This window comes from Anabrus simplex, chromosome 4 (genome assembly GCF_040414725.1).
Source record: "Anabrus simplex isolate iqAnaSimp1 chromosome 4, ASM4041472v1, whole genome shotgun sequence".
Lineage (NCBI taxonomy): Eukaryota > Metazoa > Arthropoda > Insecta > Orthoptera > Tettigoniidae > Anabrus > Anabrus simplex.
Genome location: NC_090268.1, coordinates 300,907,202 through 300,925,581, shown reverse-complemented (window position 1 = coordinate 300,925,581; position 18,380 = coordinate 300,907,202). Strand labels below are relative to the sequence as shown.

The window sequence follows — 18,380 nt, the reverse complement described above, 5'->3', positions numbered from 1 at the left end:
ATTTATGTGGGAATGAGTGTGTATCACGCTGTGCGGTGTTCAGATGGTGTTGGGAATTTCATTAAGGACGAGTAAGGGTGTGCCAAAACCAAATCAGCACAGTGGACAGCCTGATTAAACAAGAAGAAACAATCAACGAATGCGGGAATACTGGGGAAGAATTGAATATCAAGGAGGCAAAATGTTGAAATAACGTGGTCCACGGCAGTCCGAAAAGAAGAAGATGCCGGTTTGCAAGCAGTGGTGAGTCCGAGACGCCGTTGAAGAATGGTTCCACCGCCATCCACGGACGTTGTTCGCTCAAGGTGCCTTTCATCAAATGAACCACTGGATCACTACTTGAACCAACTAGGCGATATGTCACCTATACATCACTCTTTACATTCTGTATGTTCACACATTCCAAACAATAAACCATTACAGGAACAAAAGTCTCAGTGTAATTTGGGCAGTCCTCTCGAGGCTGAAGGAATCAAAAGCCTTAGACTGATTGGGAATGTTCCCCAAGGCCTCCGAGTAAGAGGCAGATACGCTAACCGTACACCTCGAGGCTGGCATAAATGCAGCAAATGACTTTACAGAAATGCCCTAAGGCCATACTTGAAAGCGAAATAACTCTGAAACTAAATATTTTCGGGCCTATTCTTTTTCTCAGCATGTAAGATATCTATTATTAAAATACTGGTTCTTAATTTTCGTTTCATCCTGCATTTAACAAATACGGAGTCCTTATACATACACAAGTAATAGTTAATATAAATACTATAATTATACTTCATCTGTGAGAATGATGTAACTGCAGTTGGTACTCCGAGGCTCCCGTAATAATTCACGATTTACCCAAGTGAGGTTATCGGTCACCAATCTTTGAGTAAATTGCTCTTCGCCTTGTTTCCGCGTCGTGAGGTGCAAGTGGCTGTTCGCTTCCTCATTTGTGGAACTAAATAATTGGTTCTTGCTGCGACAGAGAGAGATAGAGAGATAGATAGAGAGAGAGAGAGAGAGAGAGAGAGAGAGAGAGAGAGTGTGTGCGCGTGTGTGTGAGGCGTATTTGCCAACTTCCAGAATTGTACAGTATTCGTTTGATCTACAGAAAGAACCATCCAATTGTTAGCTCATGTTATTGCCTTGCCCACTCACTGGACGTTACAGACGTCTATCTTTGTGTGGCATTGCTTCCACAACCTGTAATAGGCTCCTTCATTTTACCGTTTATCTCCAAACTCACTTGGTCAACTGTAGTTCATTTTGGGAACCTTGTAATTCGAAAGATCGGAGGTTGAATATTTTTTCCATACTCTAATTCGGGAGATCGGAGCTGTAAGTTTTACTTTTCTCGTAATTCGAGAGATCGGAACTGCAAGATTTATTTTTCCCTTCTTACTCTCCTAATCGGCTGCCTGGCCTAGGCGGTAAAGGCGTGCTCGGTTTGCCCGGAAGGACGTGGGTTTGAATCCCCGTCAGGAAGTTGTAAAATTTAAGAAACGAAATTTCCAGTTCCGGAGGGGCATATGGCCCTGAGGTTCACTCAGCCTAGACCAAAAATGAGTACCAGGTTAATTCCTGGGAGCAAAGGCGGCTGGGGGTAGAGCTAACCACTCTACCCCATCACGTGCCGAGGTTAACAGTGGTGGAAGCCTTTACCTTCCACTCTTCCAAGGGCCTTCATGGCCTGTACGGAAGTGACTTTGCTTTTTACTCTCCTAATCTGAGAGATCGGAGCTGTAATTTTCACTTTTCTTCCCCCATACTCGCTTAACTCTACAGATCAGAATTGTATTTTTTGCATTTTCACTCATATTCTCGCAATTCGAGAGATTGGAACTGTTATTTTCTTTTACTTTTTCCGTATACCACCCTCATTCGAGAGATCTGAGTTGTGTTTCTTCCCCCTTCAGTGTTGATGACAACAGCGATAATTTTTCCTACTTCCTGGACGGACGCAACTCAACATTCCTCTCATATTCCAGCCTATGTGCGCACATATTTCAGAATTATGCGAAGTGGAATGTTTAATAACTATACATAACTAGGAGGTGGAGTAACCGCAATGTTGTGACAATAATAATAATAATAATAATAATAATAATAATAATAATAACAATCACATCTTACAGCCTCGGCCTTCTCAAGTGGTACCGTCTAGGTTGTATAAAAACATTCGTGTCGGTATAAATGATATTATACAATGCCGAAGGAGTTTGCTGTGCCGTATCCCTGACTTCCCATTTTCACAGCAGGCAAATGCTTAGTTAAGGGTACGGTGGCTTCCTTCCCATTCCTATCTCTGTACTATTCCATCGTCTCCATAAGACATGTGTTGGTGGGACGTAAAACAGAAAGCATAAATAAATAAATAAATAAATAAATAAATAAATAAATAAATAAATAAATAAATAAATAAATAAAATGCTGAAATAATCATGGAGAGAGCCTCCGTGGCTCAGACGGCAGCGCGTCGACCTCTCGACGCTGGATACCGTGGTTCAAATCCCGGTCACTCCATGTGAGATTTATGCTGGACAAAGCGGAGGCGGGACAGGTTTTTCTCCGGGTACTCCGGTTTTCCCTGTCATCTTTCATTCCAGCAACACTCTCCATTCTCATTTCATAGCATCTATCAATCATTAATAAAAATCACTTTGGGAGTGGCGACCCCATCGTACTAATAGCCTATATCTACTTCATTCATTACATCCCTGACCCGGCCAATGACTGGAAAACAGGTTGTACGTTTTTGGTCGACAGAAGGAGCTAGAATATGAAATAAACCATTTTTTCAGTTTGTTATGATAGTCTGGCTCCTTGTCCGGATGGTCAACATACTGCCATTCAGTTCGATTTCCGGCCGGGCCGTGGATTTTAACTACGTATACTCAATTCCTCTATTTTTTGGACTGGGTATTTATGTTCGTTTTAATACTCCTTTCTTCATGTACATACAACACACCGTAGTACCAACCAGCATAGAAACACAGTGAATAATCCCCTCCACATAGGGTTGGCATCCGGCCGTAAATGGAGCCAAATTCACATGGCTAGCCGACCCCAAGGGAAAGTCCAGAAAGAAAAGAAAAATTTAGTATAGCCTAATGTTGATACTTCGTTTTCCACAATTATGCTGTTATGTTCAGTGGAACAGTGAGGGGGTAAAAATATTGTCCTCTTAGCAACTAGTATAAAAGGATGCCACTTACACAGAGTGAAAAACACACATTCGCTCTTCCACTTGAACAACGTAGTAAGGCCTACTACAAAAATATTGTTCCGTAACGCCAGTAATCTCTGGTTATACCGACAAGGCTTCCCGTTTCACGTTGTGTGTTATTTCTTTTGGAGGGTTTGTTTCATGTCTCTCTCACGTTTCATTTTTTCTCGTCATAATCCTCCTCGGGTGCTTCATGTTCTGTTTGTTCTCTGTAATTCGCCCGTAGCTATCATCCCTTCAAACACGATCGATCACAACCGCAGGCAGACTGAAAGGGTGTGTAACAAGTCTGTTATTCTGCCTCAGGCGGTCTGTGCTGTTCTCAACACTTTCGGTACTGTACTAATTTGCAGTAATTTGCTTTACGTCGCACCTACACAGATAGGTATTATGGCGACGATGTGATAGGAAAGGTCTTGGAGTGGGAATGAAGCGGTCGTGGATTTAATTAAGGTACAGCCCCAGCATTTGCTCGGTGCGAAAATGAGAAACCACGAAAAACCATCAGGTCTGCCGACAGTGGGGTTCGAGCCCACTATCTCCCGCACGCCCCTAAAGGGGCCCATAGACGTGCAATATTATTGCGCAATATTGGGGTTTGTGCAATATAATTGATAGTGTGTATTTAATATTGAATCAAGGAAGCATTGCAGGATAATAATAAGAAGAAGACTAAGAAGAAAGAGATGATGCTGATGATCGGTACGCAGTTTGTCAGACAGATTTGACATACACCTGTACATGGGTCATGTAATGAGTTCCAAGTCCTGAGATGAAACGAGCATAATGACACTCTGAACCCAGTTTTCAATTTTTTCGTCTTACACTTCTGTCTGAGTGGAGAAATATTGATTGTAAGGGAGCTCTAATTGCACCTGGCGTGAATCATCAAAAATTCGCATCTTGGGTTGTTCGTTTCTTTAAATAGAATGAACTTTCCTGAATCTAGAAATGTATGCCAAAAGTCATGGGATCACGTCTAATAACGGTGTAGGGCCCTCACTAGCCCAGAGGAGTACACTAATTCGACGTGTCATTGACTCCACAAGTGTACGGAAGATATATGGAGAGATGTTAAGCCATGCTATCTGAATAGCTTCCAAAATTTTGCTGGTAATTCTGGGTGCTGGATCTTGGGTGTGAATGGCTCTCTCTGTCACGTTCCATAAATGCTTGATGTGAGTTCATGTCGGGGGACCGTGCTGGCCATTCTATTCGCTCAGTCTCTCCAGGGTGCTCGTCGAACCAGTCCAGTCCTACAAGACGTGCGTCATCCTGTTGGAACATCTCATCTTTTTCAGGAAACATGAACTCCATGAACGCTGTAAATGGTCATCAAGGAACGTTCAGTTTAGTGGGTACATGGACAAATGGATACAATCCATGTCATGTGAACACACTTCACACCATTACGGAACCAGCATCAGCACCAACATGCACGGTGCCTTGTTGACAACTGGGATCCAAACTCTGCCATTAGCCCGAAACAACCTGAATCGCGACTCATAGAATTAGCAACCTAAGTGAGGTGTTGTGCCCGCTGTCGTGTCGTTAACAAGGGCACCGTGGTGGATCTCCTGCTTCCATATCCCATGAAAGCTAAAGAACGTTGCACTGATCTGCTAGACACACGTCTGACGTCTCCTGCATTTAATGTGGAGTTGGTTTGGGCAGGTGTTTCTGCTCTGTTAGCGCAGACAATTCTACGCAACCCCCAAACTCCGCCAGTAACGATAATCAAGTAACGTGGTTCCGTAGTCATCCAAAAATTAAAAAAAGAATGGCGTCTCTGTATTCCCAGCCGAGCTGAGTAGCTCAGTGGGTAGAGCGCTGACGCCAACTTGGGAAGTTCGAATCTGGGTCAGTCCGATGGTATTTGAAGGTGAACAAATAAGTCAGCTTCGTGTCGGTAGCTTTACTGACACTTAAAATAACTCCTGCGAGACTAAATTCCGGCACCTCGGCGGCTTCTAAAATCGTAAAAGTAGTTAGTGGAACGTAAAGCCAGTAACATATTATTATTATTATTATTATTATTATTATTATTATTATTATTATTATTATTATTATTATTATTATTATTATTATTATTATTATACTGTATTCCTATCCGACTCGTTGGCTGAATGGTCAGCGTACTGGCCTTCGGTTCAGAGGGTCCCGGGTTCGATTCCCGGCCGGGTCGGGGATTTAAACCGTCATTGGTTAATTCCATTGGCCCGGGGGCTGGGTGTGTGTGTGCGATCCCCAACATCCCTGCAACTCACACACCACACATAACACTATCCTCCACCACAATAACATGCAGTTACCTACACATGGCAGATGCCGCCCACCCTCAACGGAGGGTCTGCCTTAGAAGGCCTGCACTCGGCTAGAAATAGCCATACGAAATTAAAAAAAAAAACTGTATTCCTAGCTCAAGTGATCTGCCACAATCACAACACTGACTAATGTATTTCCAACATATTTGTTCATTACTAATAACTGTAGTTTAGATTTATTCACACGGCTAGCGGCTCTTCGGAAGTGAGTTGACCGTGAGCCATTTGTTTCCAATTACTAATCGAATTATTTTTTGTCATTGTGCTTAATCAGGAGAGTTTATAGATTTTGTACTTGCTTAGGCTGTTATGGATTTGAACACTGTATCTATTGGGCGAAGGCCTGAAAGGTTCAATAAATTCTAGTTATTTCCAACAGATAATTATCACCTATATTACAGTATATCATAACGTTCGTATTATCTTCATCAATCCAGGACTAGAAGACCATGTTTACGACACTGGTAGCTTAGTGGATTGTTCGCTGACTCAAATAACATTTTTTGCATTGCAACATAATCCCATGTACATACACCTTATATCTTTCATAGCAGGGCACGTAATGAAACATGGACAATTTGCATCGTGACGAATCAAGAGTACTTATAATTAAATGTATTTAATTTAAAATAAATATATTCACCGTAGTATGAAATAAAATATTGTACGCAACAGCCACTAAGGAGATAAGTTTACTTGTTTCAAAATGAAAGATCAATTCCCGTGGCTGTTCCGTGAATAACTATTTGTGTGCACTAATTAATCTGTATTGCAGATATTAGTGTTATAGGTTGACTCGCCGAGGTGGTAAAGGCATACTCGGTTCACCCGGAAGGACGTGGGTTCGAATCCCCGTCAAGAATTCGAAATATTTAAGGAACGAGATTTCCACTTGCGGAGGTGCACATGGCCCTGAGGTTCACTCAGCCTACACCAAAAATGAGTAACAGGTTAATTACTGGGGACAAATATTGTCGGGTGTTACCCCACCAAGTGCCGAGGTCGCGGATAGCAGAAGCCTTTACCTTCCATACCTTCCAGAGTCATCATGGCCTGTACGGAGATGACTTGTTTTTTTATTAGTGCTATTAACTTGCATATAAAATTGAAAAATTATACCTAGAATTATGGCACAAATGTGAATTAAGTGTGATTCGTTGCTGTTTACATGCTTGTTTATAAACTAAAGGAAAAAGTTGATATGCATGTAATTTTTCCCAGTTGATGTTGCAAGTTGAGTAAAGTTTTGAAGATTTGGAACAAATAGTGTCTTGGATATGAGCCCAAAAACTTGGCTTTAAAACATGCAGCTACAAATATTGCGTTAATTTTCCCGTAACAAGCACCAATAACGAAAGCTCTATCAGGATAAAGCTGTGCATGGAGCATAATGACAGCCCGCAGGCAAGTAGGATACAGAGGCCTGTTCAATGGCTCAATTATTTAACTGGCAGATTGTAGAGGTAATTGAGTTATTTCCATGGCATTGTGTGGCCTGTGTGCACGTAATAAACGCCACGTGTGGGACGTGACCTTGAGATTGAAGTACTGTAGACTTTGTTGTATAACTTTTCTAAAGAATAATTTAGTGAAATTATGATGTGATGGTTGAAGTGGTTTAGCTGTTGGCTTTCTATCCGAACAACTGGCGTTTGAATCCCAGTGTTTCCCGGCGTGGCTTCATGTAGGTCATCCGGCGTTAAATGTCCGGCCAAATCTTATAATGAGTCAGAACTGGGATAAATTAAAAGACAGCTCAGTTATAATGAAGATGTGTACAAAACTGTATTTCGAAAATGCATTTATCTTTCCCCTAAAAATACTCGCAAAGAAAAGAATATCCGCACTCATACATTATCTTGAGCCTTAACTCGGGACATTGTAACTGAGCACTGAAACAAAATTGGTATTTTCTTGCACTGAAACCGGTCCATATCAGACAAGATTCATTAATTCACAGTAATTAATTGAAAAATAGAAAGACTTCAACCTCAAAACCGTGCTCAAGAAATAGCCACTAAGATCTCTTGTTCGCACACTCCTTGAGTAATGTTATTATCTCATTACTATTCTCTGTACCATATCGTTTCCTTAACCGAAAATCTTCCCTCGTTAGATGGCGAATACCCTTGCTTGTCGTGAGAGGTGACTAAAAGGGACGTCGTCGTCGCCCCGCTTTTTTGGCTAGTATTGGTATTGCTCCTCTTAGTTGTACTCCCGGGGTAGTTCTTATTCTCTTCCGCCCTTTGTGACATTAGGTTTGCGAAGCCTGGGGAGTCTGTCATTTTCAAACCCTTCATGATGATTCTGATTCTTTTGCCAATATCTTCATTCTTGAAAGGGTCGCACCTTTCTTTCTCCTTATTTAGAGTTAAGAGAGGATGATTACCCCCTGTGGGTGGGGGACGCAGACGAAGGATACACCCCCACGGTATCACCTGCCTGTCGTAAGAGGTGACTAAAAGAGACGACCAAGGGATGATCAAATTAGAACATGAGACTACTTGTAATTAGTACCATCCTTCAGGGAACACCATTGGTCGCTCTTACTTGTGCGTAGTACCACTATGTTAGGTACAAAATAGGTTTGTGATTAGTAGCGACAGTGCGTGGCTCAGGATGCATTTTACAGTACCTGCGATTCGTGCCCCTATATGAGCAACACCATGGGATGAGCGACACCATGGTTCTGCCCATGCTTAGTACCCACTCTGTGAGGAACACCGCGGGATAGTGCGGGTCCCTCTGGTTAGTCCACTTACGTGAGGAACGCCATAGGTTTGCGTTGCTTGTAAATAGCGCCTCAGTGTGCGAAACACCGTAGGTCTGTGTTACACTCGCGAATTTCATTACCTGTGAGTAGTACCATAATGTGTGGAATACCGCGAGTCTACGCTACTTTGGATTAGTACCGCAACATAACAAATAGCATGGTTCTATTTTCCTTAGCGATATGTACCACTATAAGGGGCCGATGACCTGGATTTGGACCCGTTTCGACTACAGCTATCATCGATTCAGTATTGTGCTTTAGAAGCAGTCCCTTGGTCAGTAATACTATTCTTTAACGCTAGTTCCTGGGAATGTGGGGCATTGCGGGTAGGATCCACTGATTGTTTTAACTTCATATTCATCCAATCATTCTTCGTCCTCACGTTTTCGAATTCTGGTCAGTGAAGGATTATGGATTTTTAAATTGGCATACATTTCTTACCATTAGGGACCGATGACCTAGATGTTAGGTCACTTTAAACAACAACAATCATCATCATCATCATCATCATCAAGAGAGGATGATTATCACGTTGTAGACCTACTTCCCATTAAAACTATAATCACCACCAACATTATATTCTCTATATGTGCTACGAAAAGGCACTTTCCTGTATTTCTCTAATATCTTCATTTATTGTTGTTGCTACCGAGCAAGTGGCCACGAGGTTTGGGTCACGTAGCTATTAGCTTGCATTCGGGAGATAGGGGTTCGAGCCCGATTGTCGGCAATCCTGAAGATGGTTTTCTGTGGTTTCCCATTTTCACACCAGGCAAATGCTGGGGCTATACCTTAACTAAGGCTACGATTGCTTCCTTCCCATTTCTAGGATCCTCTCTAGTGTTTGCTACCTGTCAGTCAGTCTTGTTGATTGTAGTTTCGCGAGACAAGTCTTAAATTACATCCCGGACTTCTCTTTGTTACCCTTTCCATTCAAATTTCTCTTCTACCCTTGATAATATTTATTCTCCTTTCGTTGCAAGTCTTTTATTTTCGCTTCTTCTTCTTCTTCTTCTTCTTCTTCTTCTTCTTCTTCTTCTTCTTCTTCTTCTTCTTCTTCTTCTTAAACTCTCAATCAAATCCGCAACCGTAACCTCCCCAGTTTTGGTTTAACAGCTGGGAGGTGCGACAGAAATATAATTACACGAAGATTTGTGAAATGTATCCTTCGCCCCAGTTCTGTTAGGAATAGCAAACTTGCAGTCCTGGTTTGTTATGAAGTGGGTTAGGATTTCAGCTCGTATGCACACAGTTACAGGCTCTAATTCCTACACATTTATTTAATGACTAGCAAATGTACCCGTGCTTCACTACGGTATTCTGCATTGTATACGAATATTGAAGTAAATACTGTACATGCAGTAAATAAGATTGTTTTAAAATAGCATGTCTCTTAGCGTTATCCGAGAAACAATACGTTGTTTCCAGTGTAAAGTGCTTGTTACGGATTTGTGATGATAACGACAGGCTCACTTGCCTACTGCCATTCACAATCGAGTTGGGAAGTTTACATTATAATTGCAGGCCCCATTGCCTACTGCGCGGTCACAATCGATTTGGGGAGTTTCCGTTACAATGGCAGCCCCCTTTCCTACTTCCAGACATATTACAAATTGAGGAGTTTTTATTATAATGGCAGGAAACTTCCCTACAACCAGTCAAAATTGAGTTGTGCAGTTATCATTATAATGATAGGCCCCTTTTCCAACTGCCAGCCAGCTTCCTGCCAGTCACACAAAGTTGATGAGTTTCCATCAAAATAGCAGGCCAGTATGCCTAATGGGTACATCTGTTTATAACTGCGGGAACGCTTGCCTACAGCCAAACACTGTATGCTGCATGCTCCCTTGCCTTCTGAAAGTCAAATCGAGAAGTGAATTATTCATTACAATGGTAGGCCTGCGTCATTAATGCCAGTTACACAGGAATTGGAGAAGGACTCCATTCCTACTGCCAGTCATAGTCGGTGTGCGGAGTACTGATTACAATAGCAGACACACCCTTCCTCGATCGCTACAAAATCGACATCAGTGAATATATATAGTTCGACATACGAAAGTATGTGCTTGTTTACAATATTGCAGACCTTCATTTACAGATTAACTGCTTCTAAACGGTACATCATATCGAGAAAGGATTGTACCATAAGACGCCGGATTTAGCGGCCTAAATTGCTGGTCTTATGATATCTCATCTATCCATGGGTCAGATTGAGTTAGAAACTTGGAATAGGGTAAAATGTGTGTAAGATTATCTCACATTGCATTGCTTTTCGGATAATTAAGTGACAGCTTCATACATAGCATTTGGCTCACATATGGCTACTGGGTGGACCAATTTTAGTGTAGAGTATGATGATTCTATCTTTCCTCTAAGAGATGGAAGGTGTGAATTATGTATGTGAAAAGTACAACTTTACTTAACATCGAGAAATAGAGAAAAATCAAACGTAAAATGGATATAAATACGACAAAAAGTCGTAAGACCAAGGTTGTAGATCACTCCAAATTGAACGGGGATTGTGCCATCCGTTATGTGATAATACTTCCCGAAGGTCTGCACCATCATTAAAATTGCCTCCATATTTCGATATTCTTCGGGATAGAAAGGGAAAAATTTAAAGCTCTTGGAAGTTTTCCGCCCGTTACAGGCTAAAACGTAAAATTTTGCCTAATTTCAGTTTTCTTTCTCGACTGGCAGATTATGCCGCAACCTGGGTTTTCGGTGAGAAGTGTAAAAAGTAGGAATTTCAAGAAACTAAACCAAAAAATATGCAGATGATCATTATTACCCCTTAAGCGTGTAGCTGTACGAAAATTTCGACAAAATAGTCAATGTACAGGCACACAGTAGTTACGATTTTATTTACATAGATAAATAAGGAACCTGCTCCACGTACAACACCTTGTGGGCTATATCCGCTGGACTTAACCGGAAAAACGGACCGTTAATGATATCTCCCTTATTAATCCTCCTGTCGAAAAAATGCACGTGAAAAAAAGTTTTAGAGATGGAATTCCATCACGTTTGGTCGATTTCCAGTCAGGTTGGTCTTGTACTGTATATATTGTGTAAGAGTAAAATCACCATTTCGGTTCCCTATAAACCGCCAGTCCATTCCGGGAACATGAAATGTTATTGACGATTAACACGTAGCGTTTGACAGGTGGATATTAATGTAAAGTTTGACTCAAATATCTTCAGTAGTTTTCAAGTTGTAAAACATACGCTTTACACGCACCCGCTCTTGAGTTAAGTCCGGTGGGACTTGTACCGGAAAACGGGCCGTTAATGATATCTCCCTTATTAATCCTCGTATTGAAATGATGCACATGAGGAAAAAGGCTTAGAAATGAATTTCCATTAAGGCAGGTAAATTTACATTAAGTTTGGTTGTCTATATTTTGTGAGAATGCAAAATGACGGTTTCGGTTTCGTATAATCCCCCAGTCAGTTCAGGGATTTAGAAACAATGTTTGCCCTAAAACTTACCAAAGGACAGGTGTATTCTAAATATCAAGTTTGGTGGAAATATATCCATTAGTTTCCAAGTTATAGACAAACAGACAAACAAACAAACAAACAAACAGACAGACACCAAAACTGAATATATGCAGATGGTCATTATTACACCTGAAACGGATAACTGTACGGAAATTTCGCCAAAATTGTCAATGTACAGACACACTCTAGAAGTGCAGACCTTGATTTCGATAGTTACTGCTTTGTAACTGTACGACGTATCTACAAACGGACTTCACCATCAGACGCCCCTTTCAGTGCTCTACATGGTTGGTCCTATGACATCTTCTCGTATCTCTTATATTCATGGGTTAGATTGAGTTAGTCATTGAATGGGGTGAAATCTTGTACAGTTTTTGGATGCTAGTTTATATTTTTGATTCTCATGTGACAGCTAGAATCATAAAATTTGGCTATAACATTGCCAATGGTCATGTCAATGTGCGTGCCGAATGTCATGATTCTACCTTTCCTATAAGTGTGCCAAATGATAACATATACGTGTAAAAGTACAAAATCAACTTGTATTTAATGTATTAGGGATAGAAATACGACGAAAAGTCATAGGACAAAAGTTGTAGATCTCTCCAAACTGAAACGCCATTTGCTTTGTGACTTGTGATACGACTTACTGATTAGCCACCAATTACCCCGAAACGAAGGTCTGCACCGCCGTTAAAATTGCATCCATATTTCGAAATTTTCCTGGGCCAAAAGTTATACATTTGCATAGCTTAGAATATTTCCTCAAAGGAAAGAGTGTACATCATTCGGGATTAGCACTCGCATACATACGTGGTAATTAAGGAAGAAAATAATACAGTTTAGTAAGTTGAAATTAATAGAAAATGGATTATAACTGAGGACATCCGGATGACGACAAATATATAAATACCAAGTGGATGTATTGGAAAATCAAATGCTCCTCAATAAATTATGCCGGTGTGAGTTATGGATATAAGAAAGCGGTAATCGGAGAGAAATTTAGGCGCAGGGATCCTTAGGTAATCAGATAAGAAGATGAATATTTGTGTTATTACTTAAGCTATTCGAGGACGGTTATAACCTCCAATGATATTCCGCCAATATCCCGCAGAATGGTCGATTGACGACTCTCTTGCTTTCTACCCAAAGAACAACCACGAATTTAAAGGAATGATGAGGAAAATGGCAATACGTTACTTCCCTGCTGGCAAGCAGTCAGAGACGTTGCCATGGTAACCCATATATTCGTTATCGCTCTGTCGGTCACTCAATGCCGAGCATGGTATCGGCAGAAAATAGTAAATTTCTCCGTCATTTGAAGAGTAAGGTAAATTATGAACATAACGAAAGTTGTTTATGATGAAGAGACCTTTCACATACGGTCCACAGAGTTTGCAGAAAATTAATAGTGTAAGAGAAAATGGAGGAAAACCGTTGTGGTTTTCCTATAAAACCCACGTATTTTCAAAGATTTTAAAATGATATGCATATCGAAACCTTCCCCGGGGTGAGTATACTCTAAATATGAAGTTTGGTTGAGATCTATCCAGCCCTTTCGACGTGATGGTGGAACAAACAAACATTTTTTTAAATTTTGCTAGTTGCTTTACGTCGCACCGACACTGATAGATCTTATGGCGACGATGGGACAGGGAAGGGATAGGAGTTGGAAGGAATCGGCCGTGGCCTTAATTAAGGTACAGCCCCAGCGTTTGCCTGGTGTGAAAATGGGAAACCACGGAAAACCATTTTCAGGGCTGCCGACAGTGGGGTTCGAACCTACTATCTCCCAAATACTGGATACTGGCCGCACTTAAGCCAAACAAACAAACAAACAAACAAACAAACAAACAAACAAACAAACAAACAAACAAACAAACAGGCACGAACAACTTTATTTATAAGATTATTTTTATACCAACCCCTCGCCCCCTGCCTATAAGGGTGCTAGGGGTGTCTTACCCTCACGCGGTTTGTCTCCTGATACTAATTGATAAGTGTACCACGTTTGGTGAAATTGCTCCAGTGGTTTAGTTGGAGATGTGTCATTTACACACACACTTCCATTTCTATATATAGTAAGATTTTTACACTCGTATTTCACCCCCTTTCCATTCCCGCCCAAAGGAGTCCTATGAATGCCTTACACAACAGTATATTTTTTTCCAGATATTAAGTCTTATTTGTACCAATTTTGGTTGGCAGCTATGCCCAAACGTACATACATAATCTCACTGCTCTAGCATCCTGGAGCTGACGTTGCCATGGTTACGGCAGTTCATTTCTTTATCAGATTCCTAGAGCAGGGGTAGTGTGGTGCCAATATCTCCGTAACGGTTGGTTTTAGGACCTTAAAACACCGGGCGAGTTGGCCGTGCGCGTAGAGGCGCGCGGCTGTGAGCTTGCATCCGGGAGATAGTAGGTTCGAATCCCACTATCGGCAGCCCTGAAAATGGTTTTCCGTGGTTTCCCATTTTCACACCAGGCAAATGCTGGGGCTGTACCTTAATTAAGGCCACGGCCGCTTCCTTCCAACTCCTAGGCCTTTCCTATCCCATCGTCGCCATAAGACCTATCTGTGTCGGCGCGACGTAAAGCCCCTAGCAAAAAAAGGACCTTAAAACATGGTTTTCGGGCCCGTAGGGCTTACCGAGTTTTGTTCTTTGCGTCAAGAGGATTAAATTGAGCTTTGTCTCGTCCTTGTACGACAAATTCGATATTTTGCCTATAATAGTATAAGAGAAAATGGAGGAAAACCGTTTTTCCTATAAAACCCCCGTCTTTTCAAAGATTTTAAAATGATATGCATATCGAAACCTTCCCCGGGGTCAGTATACTCTAAATATGAAGTTTGGTTGAGATCTATCCAGCCGTTTCGATGTGATGGTGGAACAGACAAACAGACACGAACAACTTTATTTATAAAGAAGAAGATGATACAGAACTTAAACTTGAGAGAGCCTTGTCACTTGATCTGCTGGACAATATTCAGATATGTGAACATCTATGACAGGGTCGGCCAACCGGCTGGCGTGTGATGTAAGAGAGACCGTGTGACGTCGGAGAGACCATGTGACGTAAGAGCGCAGAAGGTGGGAGCCGCTGTCGTAGACTGGAGACGAAGAGACAGCCTCGCTTTGTAGTAAACACGCGTGAAGTGCCATACATGCTGATGGCTACGGCTTTTATAGACACTTTTCACAACAAGCCACACAAATCCTTCTTATTTAAAAATTTATCTCTTAGTTCTCTATTACACTGTAAATCTAATAACTCTAACTGTAGGTCCAGATAAACGTTATCTACAACACCTGAAAATGGTGTGGTTAAAAGTTGAATATAAGTTTCCAGTCACTCCAAATTGTTAAATCTAGGATCAAATTCCGAAAAAAAAGTTTTTTTATGATTTTGACATACCTATCAGTATCCTCAGCCGTATAGTGTTAGTGGTACAGTACATCGTATGGACGAACCGGGCACATCACGGTGCGAGAAGCTATCTACGCCTCCGATCTTTTTATCTTTATGGGAAAATCTATATTTATTTGTTGAAAATGATAGGATTGCTACAGCTAAATGTTTAGTTTGTAGAAAAGAGCTACAGTATGTAAAAAATATATAATTTACAACGCCACTACAGTTTGTATCACGCTGCAGATTATGATCAGTATCAAGGCGAGGAAAGGGTACGTTTAATTACAGAACTAAAAGGTAAATTAAATAACCATGTCGAGCATTCGATCAGTGAGTCTGAGTCAGCAGTTCGACTGAGTTATAAAATTTCATATTTAATTGCAAAGAAACTTAAAAACCGTTCAGTGGTGGTGAGTTCGTAAAGGAATGTTTAATTCTGGCAGGTGAGGAGTTTTGTCTAAATATCATTCAAGAGTTCGAAGCTACCAGCTTGTCCGCGCACACAGTGTCGACAAAAATTCAAGACCTGTCTGATGATGTCCACCTACAATTATTAGAACTGACAAAAAGCTTCCGGGCATACTCCTTAGCAATTGACGAGGGCACAGATATTTCTGACATGGCCCAGCTAGCCGTTTTCATACGAGGGGTTGACAAAAACTTTACAATTTGGGAGGAAATGCTGGATTTAGTGCCTATGAAGAATACCACGAAAGGCATCGACATTTTCAAGTGCATTGTAAGTGTTGTTGAAAATGCTTCTTTGCCATGGAACAAACTAATTTCGATAGCAACAGATGGTGCATCTTCTATGTTCGGGCGCAATTCTGGAGCAGTTGGGCTCATAATATTTAAAAGAACGTTTCCCCGATTGCATAGGTTTGCAGCGAGAATGTTGAGTATTTTCGGTTCCACATATGCCTGTGAACGAAACTTTTCTATTTTAAATCAACAAAACCAAAACATTGAAGCCAGTTATCAGATCACGATTTGAAGTGTGCTCTTAAACATAGTGTTTCCTCAAACATTAACTCCAAATATTGCAAAACTAGTAAACGAAACAAGACTACAAAAATCAAGGAAACCCACGAGTGGCAACTGAGTATCGATATCATGAGATAAAACGTATGTTTTGAGTTTACAGATTACTCTCTGTACTATTTTTGTTGTAAAACTGTGCTGTTTGTCACTATTAGCACTATTTTTTTACAGTGGGTGATATTGTAAAACACAGCAATCTTGTATTCAATATCAATTCCGAAGATTCACCGGAAAAAGCTAGTTTAGTTTGTATATGTAGAAATAAAGTAGCTTTATAAATTTTATGTTAATTCATAACAAAGTTACGTTACAATAAATTATGTGGAGAGAAATATGTACTACACATAACCGCATTGTACTACTTGCAGCCCTTGGGCCTCCCCCTAGGAATGACGTTGTGATTCCCCTCGCCCCTCTAGCCTTCACTTCTCAGTTACAGTACTAAGTACCTCGTATCGCTGCCCGAGCAGAGTGTGTGACGTGTTACCTGACATCACACGTAAACGCGGTTGGCTGACCCTGATCTATGAATATTATTAATTATTAAATTAGCTTAAAATGTACCTCCGGTGTAGACAAGTGAAAAATGTTACTTGCAAAATGGTTGCAAATACTTCGCAAGCAGTGTTCCGTGAGTTTATAAAATGTGCTAATAAGGTTTCTTTGATCTTAATCTTACACTCAGATGTTAAATTTCTACCAATGTGGTCTGAAAAATATATAGTATGGTTTTCTTTGTCAGTGACCTGTTTTGTGGGTCTTCATTGTCATATTAATATGTGATCCAAATTTTTCTTCTTGTTTTTTTGCAGTGACCGTCGGTTAGCGCTGTCGTCGCGTACCGCCGCTGGTGACTCGACGTCTGGCTCCTCGGAAGGAGGTAGCGCCGAGTCTCGGATGGCGCGGTACAAGGAGGAGCGACGGCGGCAGTTGGCGTCCCAGTTCGGTGCTCGTGAAGTGGAGCCGGCCCCACAGAAACGCTACATAACACGTAGCACAAGTGGAGCTAACGTTACGTCTTCGTCGTCGCTGCGCAGTCCTGATGGAGGTGGCGGTAGTAGTAGCAACACGGAGCAATCACCTGGGGGCGGCGTCATGCGCGTCCGTACCACCAGAGCGTCCCGCCTCCGAGCTGCCGCTGCCTCGACAGGTACGGAACACTTCACTTTTCCATACCATCACTCACTATTGCACATTCGTTAAATATGTTTCTTCTTCTTCTACTACTTCTTCAAGGTTGAGGACAGTCATGGAGTAAACTTTTTTTTTTTCTGTTTTGTGTTTCCTTCTATCTTGCCTTTTGTGATCTGTTGTATCAGGCTGCACTTGTCATTTCGGAAGATAATATACTGTGCTATCCCCACTACCTTTCAACAGTTGTAAAGAGAGAGAGAGAGCGCATGGTCTGGCGATGTTCCATCGTTCCTCCTTTCACCCTCAGTAAAATGCTGGTGTTGTACCTCTACCCCAGGGCCTCTCAGGGTGCATGCGCGTGGTGCATGCACTGTGCACGGTGCAAGAGACGACTTGGCTTGGTCGAACAGAGTGCAGACCCCCCATTCCTCGATTTGGAGCAATAGCGCTTACTCTCTCTTTACTCACGCCTGTCTCGCTCGCTCCGCCTGTCTCCCTCTGCCCCACTTGCGCCGTAGCGCTCCAAATCCAGGCTGACTTGAGCCGAACAGAGGCGAGTTGAGCCGAGCTTAGCCGAGTAGCCCAGAGACGAAGCGTTGATCCGAGCCATGCCGAGCGGCAGCGATGCACAGTGCACGGAGCTCTTGCGCCTCTATCTGCACGCGTGAGATTTTGGGCGTTTGAGAGGCCCTGCTCTACCCTATACGTAATTATACATTCATGCACCAGTTCTTACACAATGGGGTGGATCAGAAAAATAATAAAATAGGTTGATGCCCTGTGTACACATTCTCTGAATGAAAATAGCATTTGATACTTGCACTGATGTGGAACATTGTGGTGGTGGTGGTAGTGGTGATTATTGTTTTAATAGGAAGTACAACTGGACAACTAGCCTCTACATAACACTAATCAAAGAGAAAAAATGGAAGAGGTCCGACACTTTGAAAAATGAAGGTATCGGCCAAGGCAAGACAAG

The 18,380-nt window shown here is 41.6% G+C and overlaps 1 protein-coding gene across 1 annotated transcript in view; it reads left to right on the top strand.

Annotated features, from left to right (window-relative positions):
• The first annotated feature begins 17,302 nt into the window (after nucleotides 1–17,302).
• LOC136872262 (uncharacterized) overlaps nucleotides 17,303–18,380 on the top strand; it is a 90,782-nt gene continuing 89,704 nt past the window's right edge. Inside the window, exon 1 of the mRNA XM_068227398.1 lies at nucleotides 17,303–17,417. Coding sequence (XP_068083499.1) covers nucleotides 17,363–17,417 — 55 coding nt within the window. The 5' untranslated portion in view covers nucleotides 17,303–17,362. The remainder of the gene's footprint in view (nucleotides 17,418–18,380) is intronic.